Source organism: Rousettus aegyptiacus, unplaced genomic scaffold, assembly GCF_014176215.1.
Source record: "Rousettus aegyptiacus isolate mRouAeg1 unplaced genomic scaffold, mRouAeg1.p scaffold_m13_p_9, whole genome shotgun sequence".
Taxonomy (NCBI): domain Eukaryota; kingdom Metazoa; phylum Chordata; class Mammalia; order Chiroptera; family Pteropodidae; genus Rousettus; species Rousettus aegyptiacus.
The window spans coordinates 37,668,151-37,677,468 of record NW_023416312.1 but is presented as its reverse complement, the minus strand read 5'-3'; the positions used below and the strand labels follow the sequence as shown (position 1 = coordinate 37,677,468).

The 9,318-nt window shown below is 44.0% G+C and overlaps 1 protein-coding gene across 1 annotated transcript; it reads right to left on the bottom strand.

Annotated features, from left to right (window-relative positions):
- Nucleotides 1-6,981: 6,981 nt before the first annotated feature.
- On the bottom strand, nt 6,982-8,472 carry LOC107498916 (germ cell-less protein-like 1). The gene has a single exon (XM_036226538.1). The coding sequence runs from the start codon at nt 8,470-8,472 to the stop codon at nt 6,982-6,984; it is 1,491 nt and encodes a 496-aa protein (XP_036082431.1).
- Nucleotides 8,473-9,318: the final 846 nt, after the last annotated feature.

The following is a 9,318-nucleotide window of genomic DNA, read 5'->3' as shown; positions in this document are numbered from 1 at the left end:
GTGGTGTTAGGCAAGTTACTTAGCCTTTCTGTTCCTTGGTTTTCTCATCTGGAAATTAGAGCTGATAATAGTATATACCTCATATGGCTGATTTGAAAATTAAATGAGTTGGTCTGTCTATTTAAAGCATTTCGAATGGTGCCTGACATATAATAACCACTAGAAAATAAATATTGGCCATTACAGTTGCAGACCCACAAGGTTTCAGGCACTTTGCTAGGTTTTGGGGTTTCAAAGTAAATAAAGCATGTCCCCTAAATTTCCAGAGCTCTGTGTAAAGGGGAAGACAGATAAGGAAATCAATAAATTATAATTCAATGTAAAAATTATCCTAATATATGTTTTTACAAGGCACAGTAGTGGCAAGAGAAGTGAAGGACCAAGATTTTGGTGTTTGGGGTTGGGAAATGCCTAATCGAGGAGACAAGGCAAGGAAAAAGGGGTTATGTGAGAACACAGTGCCTGCAGAAGCCCCAAAAGGCATGGTGAATTTAGAGAACTATAGCTGAATCAGTAGGGCTGGTGAGCCAGGATTAGCTCCAAATGATAGGTCGGACCAGAAAGGCCTCATAAGCCCCATTGAAGAGTTTGGCTTTTACCCTGACAGGAGTGGGGAAAGAATAGAAGCACATTTCTAGCAAAGTAAGGACAAAGTCAGAAGTTTTCTTAAGGACAGGTGGTCTAAGCACTGGATCTAGAATGTGCGGTAGAGGCAGGGGAAGAAGAGACTGGAGGAGAAGTAAAGTTCTAAGTGGACAGGAAAATAGAAGAAGCCCAGGAAAATGTAGCCAGTCTCAGAACACTACATTCAAATAAAGCCTTGCACTAGAGTATAAACATAAAACAATTACCAACAGACCTGACTTAGATGAAGTGGGTATTGAGAGCCTACAGAACCTCTGAGTAAGTTCTACTAAACTCAAATAATTCAGAAACCCTGAGCTTTGGCATAGCTCTATTAAAAGGTGATCTTTCAGCCCAAGTAGATATTCTTAGATTTGTGTATTGGGAGCAACACTCTGCATAAAGGCATGCATGTGGCTCATTTCCGTATTCATTTAAGTCTCTGTGCACAGACCACCTTCTCAGAGAGGCTTTCTTAGATCACCTTTTCTAAAATAGTAGAGTCCTGTTCACAGGTTACCTCATGCCCAGCTGAGACTGAACCATACCATAGGCAAGGGAGAAAGACACGACCCCTTACTCTCAATGTTCCCATTGTTCTCTCTCTCTCTCTCTCTCTCTCTCTCTCTCTCTCTCTCTCTCTCTCTCTCTCTCTCTCTCTCTCTCTCACACACACACACACACACACACACATTCAAGCAAAACAGCAGAGAAGCTTGTGAGTATTAAATGATAAAGTCCAGCTTAAAAGTGTTATACGAGTTAACAGCAGGAACAAGAAGAGTCTCAGAGGTGGAGCTAGATAAATTTCTTCAGATAATGTGGAATCTCACAGGTGAACTCAAAGATGAGCAGGAACTTAGGTGGAAAGGACAGGTCATAGGAAAGAGGTGACAAGCTTAAGCCCTGGAATCATTTAGTCTTGGACTCTGCTTCTTACTAGCTATTGTATCTTTTGGCAATTTGTTTTGCCTCTCCAAGCCTCAATTTTCATCCACAAAATGGAGAGACTAGTAATACCTACTTCATACTGTAGTCGTGAGTTTTAAGGACATGGTTAAGCAGTCAGGAAATCTTAGTTACTGTTGCTATTGGTATTCCATGCCTTTTTGCATCCTTTATCTATGACCTTTTCACTTATCATGGGAGCCACACCTCAGATACCCCAGGGTCTAAAAAACCCATATCAATGTGGTTTCACACACAGGTCTGCCTTCTTGGGAAATTACCCATGTTACTAGTCTTTTTTCTGCTCTCCCCTTTTTTTAAAGCTGTCCTGGCTTGTGTTCCATTTCCATAGGGCTTGCTGTTTCCTAAATCTATGATTTAATAAATTAATTACTCGTGAAAGTTTGATAACTTATAATAATCTCTTCCAGAGATTTTTACTTTTTCATAGGACTCCAAGGAACATAGTACTGATCCTCAGAGTCATGTAGCAAAATCAGTAAGTTCGTACATAGACTAAACTTTTAATCATTGGGAGAATCTCCTTCCCTGGCCATAGGGACCTATAAGGCTTCCCATTCCAATCAACTCTGAAAAAAATCTCTTTCCACTGCTCTTCTCAGACCTCAACCTGCTTGCTACTCTTTTATCCATGGAACTGTTCTGACTTGGTAACCCAGTTTGGAATAATTTACCTTATTATTTTTTATTGTAAAGCCCATAACACACTGTATTTTAGTAACCCTAAGGTGACTGGCCCAGCACCAAGCCCAGACTCACATTCCCTCTAGGCCTAGATTGAACAGAGTGGGCAGGATGCCCTTCAGGTGCACCAGAGTCTTGCCATATAATCTCCCACTCAGCCTTAACATTTATTCCTTTAAGGCAAATACAGAAAGCACACTATACCATGCTACATAACTCCATGGCCCAGCTGTTTTTAGAAAACTTGCACCGAAATACAGAGGAGTGACAACATTATGAAGGATTAAAGATAAAAGATACAATAGTAACTGGCACGTGGAAAGTATCTCAGATAAATTTCATACGACAAACTTGGCTTCATCGTATTCCCATGATGAACCCAACTCAGAGAATATCAATTTCCTGCGTCAAGAGTTGGCATTTTCCAAGAAAAGGTTGGAGTTCTTATCTTCTGTAGTGATAATAATGACCTATCTGTGTGACGCTCCAACAGATGACACAGCTACAATAACTGTACATGACAACAACAACAAAAATAAAATAAAAGCTACTCACATGGAACTTTCTTTGTGCCAAGCACTTTGCTAAGTATATCACATGCATTAACTCAATTACTCATCAAAGTGACCCAGGAGGTAGATGATATCATCATCATTATTATTCCCCTTGTGTAGATGAGGAAACTGAAACACAGAGAGGTTAAATGACTTGCTCAAGGTCATACACCTAGTAAATTGAAGACCTAAGACTCAGAATCAAGCTGTGTGGTCTGTTTAACAATGTTCTTAACCTCGTATCCTGTACGGTCTAACAACATTGGCCTTATATGTCCAGCGAAGCTTCATCAAAAAACAACCAACATAAATGGACTAGCAGAATGTATGAGCAAAAGGTTTTGTTGAGCAGATGAACACATAAGACAGAGTTGCAAGGAAACTGGTAACCCAGATAAGAGAAAACAAAACAATATGGCCACAAATAACATATCTACCAAATCTGCACCAATTTGCACATACTTAATGTGCTACAAAATCTGTAAACATGAATGCAGGTTCATGCTACGGTAACAGATAACACAAGCTGTTGTACACACTGTTGCATGAAGGCCCACGTAACTGAGTGGACAAGAAAAGGGTGGACTCATGTGGACTCATAGAACACAGAGCTGTCTGTGTCCATCCCACCTACATCCTTGGGACACCGTTTTCTCCTTCACGGGCCTTTGTTTATTAGGTCTCATATCTTTGAACATGAACCCTAAGACAGTTAACTTCTATTTTCTTACAGATTACTGAATCTGGCTCAGGGTCATGAATGAAAGGGAACATAACAGAAGTGGTTTGTGTATTAAATTTTAATCACATTTCAGTCCTGCTTCCTTAAGACAGGCAGAGGTAGAGACAGAATAACAAAAGATTTAATAGAGCCAGAGGAAGAAACAGCAGGAGACAAAACAGCCTGACGGACCAACAGAGACAGCTGGTTGGACAGACAAAGGACAAAAGACGGACACAGCCAGATGTAAACCCCTTGACACACACACACACACACACACGCACACACATACGAGACAGGAAGACTGGGATACACAAAAGAAGACAGATCATATATGTATACACACACATATACACACACAAACATATATATACACATATATATTATATATAATATAAAATATATATAAATACACACACATATATATCTGTGTATACATACACACGCACATATATCCGTGTATACACACATGCATGTGTGTGTGTATATACACACACGCATATATATGCATATATATGTGTATGTACGTATATATGAATATATATGAGTGTGTATGTATATATACATATGTGTGTGTGTGTGTATATATGTATGTATATGAGGAGAGAGACAGACAGAGACAGGGAGACAGGCAAAGGCCGATAGACACAGGTAGAAAGAGAGAGACAGACAGACTGGGGGGTAGACACGGAGACAGAGAAAGACAAACAGAAAGAGAGAGGTAGTGACATAAAGAGAGAGAGAGGGTGTGTGTGTCAGAGACAGACTGAGACAGATACAGACCGAGACAGAAAGAGAAAGACAGAGACAGACAGAAAGAGAAAGAGAAAGAGGGACAGAGCCACAGAGAGATACAGATAAAGACAAGCATAGAGAGAAGCAACAGAGAGACAGAGCTAGAAAGATAGAGACCCAGACAGACAGTCAAACAGACACAGATCAGCAGAGATAGAAACAGAAAGAAACAGTAAGACAGAGTCTGAGCGACAAAGATAGAGAGACTGAGACACAGACAGAGGCAGACAAAGACAGAGGTGGATGGAGATAGACGGGGATGCAGACAGAGACTGAGAACGCCAGAGACTGTGACAGATATATGAAGAGGGAAAGACAGACACAGGGATAAATCCTCATCATTGTCAAAGACTGCATGGCATCCCATAAAGCTACCCCTCCTTTGGTATGCCATTTAGTGTGCTGTCACTTAGTTTGATTGTTTCTTGTAGCATCACCATGACTATATATCTTGTTCTGCGTCCCCGTCTCCCCATTCCTTTACTGTGAGGCTGTAAAACAAAGTGAGTGTTACTGTGGGAAGCTTTGCTCCTCAGCCTTAGCGGTCGAAAACAAAAGAAAAAGAAATAAAGTGAAAGAACAAGTTGGCAAATGGCAACAGCCAGGGTTTGTGAGAGTTTAAATGCTTAAATGAGTGTTTCTGTTGCTATTTGTACATTATCAAACACCCAAATCTGTACATTGTAAACTTCAAAGAGCATTTTAAAGATTTAAAGCTAGTTGGGAATGAAAATAAAAGCAGATCTTTCAGCCGAGGTGCACATCTAGCTAAGTGGTCTCTGAATTTCCTGTGAGTATACCTGTTTTCGATGAAATGGCATCCTAGCATTCAGCTCAAGAAAAAAAATTAATCTGAAATGCTTAGAAAGTTTATATAAAAAAGTGAAATTGTTACAGGAAAAAAAACCACTAATTTTAACCTTTTACTGCATAATGACTTACTCTTTCTTCAACTTTAGTTATTAAAAAAAGACAGACAAACAAACAAGAAGGGAAAATGCAAAATTAAGGACAAACATCAAAGGGCGCAACGGCAGCTGGCTGCTTGAGCCATTCCCTATAACTGTTATGTAATTATTACTCTAACACTAGTTTGTGGGTTCGGGTTTATGAAGCCGTTCACGTCTGCTTAAAGGGTAAATAAATAAATAAGTGAATAGTCAAAAGTAATTTGTTCACTGAATGACAAAGGATAAAATCCAGTTGGGAAGAGAAATATACACCAGTAGGAAAAATTCTGGTTTTGACTAAGTAAACCATTATATCTGTTTAACTTTTAAATTTATGTCCACCTTCTATTATTTTTTATACTCTTGAAGTATATATTTATTTGTATGGGTTCTTAAACAGAGTGTTCAAAGTGTTGACCTTCTTTAACCACAACAAGCACTCAAAGAAATGCAGACAAGGAGGGCTTTGGGAGGGAATGGGATGGCGGCAGTTTTCAAATTAGCAGTAATCAGAAACCAACGTATTCAAATCATAACTTGTGACTTTTTCCCTCCCTCCCTCTCTCCCTGCCTCCCTGCCTCCCCCTCCCTCTCTTCCTTCCTTCCTTCCTTCCTCCTTTCCTTCCTTCCTTCCTTCCCGCCTTCCTTCTTTTTTTAATTATTATTGACAAAACCACTTTCTACCTCATCCTTTTGATTACTTGTTTGAGCATCCCATCTTTTGCCCCATTTCCAGATGCCGAGTAATCCCCGTTATAAATCAAAGGCATTCCATTCCAGATGCTGCAAGACCTGCTCTTAAGCAAGACAGTCTTGCCAAGTACAATTTGAACATTAAATATTTCTGAAGAGCAAAGGCCATCAACTTGCTCAAACAGTATTTCTGATGCATAAATAATGTATGGCTGTATGCCACAAACAGCTATATTTAGTAAAGGAATATCCTCATAGGATCTAACTGCTTCCTTCCACTCCACCCCCAACATACGGTGTTATAAAGTTTGAAATGTCTTTCTGGGGTTAAAAATGCTAGGAAAGGTAGAGTAAAGTCTAACTAACATCAAGGTACTTTTAGGTTGAAGAACAAACAACAAGAGATCATCAGGGTAGTCTGGGTGTGTTCACATAGTGAGAGACCATGAAAACCAAGTACTACATTCAGTGGCAGGAAATGGGGAGAGGGGAGCAATCAGAATGGAACCAGGGTGTGTGTGTTGCGGGGAGGGGTTTATGAGTGGAGCAGGGCAGCTGTAAACACATCAAGTGAAAGAGAAGTCAAAGTATTCATTTAACATTCATTTAATCAAGCTAAAGGAAAAGAGTTTCGCTAAGAATAGTAGAGTAGGTAAGCTCAGTTTCTCTGTAGTCAACTGGCCTTTGTCTTCTAAGAAATAATGCAGGGGTCCATGTATGGTAAACCAGGAGGACAGGTTGCCACATTAACAGCATGAATGAGTTCTGGAGGTGCTTGGGGGCTTTAAAATTTTAGTGTCTTCTTCATATGCACGGGCAAACAGTCTCAACTGTTGTGAGGTACAGTTCAACAAGGCCTCTGACAGAGTTGGTCACCAGAGATGGGCAAGGCCAGCTGACCCCACAGAGGGAGCTGGCATCTCCAGAAAGTTCGCCATCCCTGTGTCCAGGGAAGAAGAGCTGCTCAGCTACCGAGCTTTTGCTCGGGTCCTCACTCTGGGCAGCGCCCTTCTCTGGGGAGGTACAGAAAGTTACAGGCCACATATATGGGGAAGACCACATCCTGGTTCTCCAGGTTCATTACCTCTAGCTCTTGATCCTTTCTCAGGGCAAGCACCTGGTATTCTGTGTCCTTTCTGAAAACGGCTCTTCCAGCCCTGTCCAAGGAAGCCAGGCGCAGGCGGAACGCGATCTTTCTCTGCCAAAGTAAGCTGACCCCAAGGCCGCAGGGCTTGTTCAACACGCTGCGCCGGAAAATGATGCGCCGGTTGGTGTAGTGCACAACCAGATCCCAGCCGAAGTTGAAGCCTGCCCACCGCCAGCTGCACTTCTCATCCCTGCGGAGCTGGCCCCCGCACCGCATGCTGCTCTCCTGGAGGTCAGTCACGTTGAGGTCAACAGGCCCGAGCTCCCTGTTTTGCTCAGCCCGTAGGAGGGCAAGCCACTGCTCTTTGTACACTGGGGCCAGCCACGCGGCCGGGATCAGCGCATCCCTGTCAATGGTGCGTGCTGACCGCAGGTCACAGATTATGTAGGCCAGCCGCAGCTGCTGGAACACTGGCACGAAGGCTCTGCCCTGCTGGGTCTCCAGGAAAGGGGTGTCCTCTGACTCCCTCTTGGACCTGGCAAACCACAAGTTGGCATCAGACAATAAGGCTCTGTGAGGGCCGCTCCATGTCGGCTGCAACTGTAGAAACAACCACTTTTTCAGCTCGGTGTACACGTCCATCTCCACCTCCATCACCAAGAGCTCTGAAGAGGCGATGAGCTTTTTCATGAGATCCAGGCTGACTTCTCGCAATAGGTGCTCACTACGCTGGGTCATCAGGTTGTCCAGCAGCCACTGGAAGCACATGGTTCTGATGTTTGGGAGGCCATAGCTCTCAGCAGAGTAGTAGTAGCTGCACACGGTCTGAGCGCTGACAGTCTCCTTCATGACCTCCCCGCACTGCTGAATCAGCTCGTCCAGCTGCAGCAGGCTGGCTGCGGCCAGGATGCAGATGACTCGGCTGGGTGGGATGAACACGGAGTCTTGGTACAGGGAGCCTAAAGCCTCATGCAGTGCCTCACGATCAATGTTCTCGTCAGGCATCTGCAACTCTATAGTATCCATAGTTGTTTCCCTCCAAGCACCACTGAACATGCTAGCGAAGTAACCTGACTGGCACAAGTAGACCCTGTGTAAGTTCCACGCCTCCCCCAGTGCACAGATCTGCACATCGCTGCCTTCCCCCCTCGTGAAGAGTGCCTCGTAAACGGACCCTGAACTGTCTTTGGCGCGCTTCCGGTGGGGCTCTTTTCCGTGAGGCCCCCCTGAGCCTGTCTTCCGCTTGAGGCCGCCCTGACTAGTGCTGGGTCCGGCCTCTTCGCTCTCCTCCACCTCATCGACCGCTGCCATGGCTGCCTCCACCTCCTCCTCCTCCTCAATCCCAACGGCACGCCTCCCCCAGAGCCACAGCATGCGACTGCTTAGTGCTCCCATGGCCTGTATGTACCTCGAGGGCGCAACGGACACGCTCGCTCACAACGTGCAGCTTCGCCTGGCATTAGCTCAGCCCAGAGTGCTTATGGGTACGGCCGACGCCTGTTCTGACGTCGGCTAGGACGCCGCGCTAAGCCACACCCCATCCGGCCCCGCCCCCGCGGGAAAAGGGCACGCCCCACCACGAGGACGGCTCTGTGCACCTTTCCCTCCAGGGATGATTGTTCCGGGGCTCCCCGCAGCAGATGTCACAACGATAGCAACTGTACTTAACAACAACAACAAAAATGAATAAAACCTACTTACATGGGACTTACTTCATGCCAGGCACTGTGCCAAGTATTTCACATGCATTAACTGGATTAATCATCATAGCGACCCAGGAGGTAGGCGCTATCATCATCATTATTATCCCCCTTGTATAGATGAGGAAACTGAGACACAGAGAGGTTCAATGGCTTGGTCACGGTCATACACCTAGCAAACTGTAGGCCTGGGACTCAGAATCAAGCTGTGTGGTCTGTTTGACCATGTTCTTAACCTCCTATCCTGTACAGCCTCTCAACATTGGCCTCACATGTCCAGCGAAGCTTCTTCAAATGGATGCCAACATAAATGGACTTGCAGAATGTATGAGCAAAAGGTTTGTTGAGCAGATGAACTCTTAAGACTGAGTTGCAAGGAAACAGGTAACCCAGGTAAGAGAAAACAATATAGTGGCCTCAAATTTTCACATCTACCAAACCTGCACCCATTTGCACGTACTTAATGTGCTAAAGAGTCCTTAACCATGAAGGCAGGCCCACGCTAAGGTAACAGATAATCCATGCTGTTTCATGTGCTAAC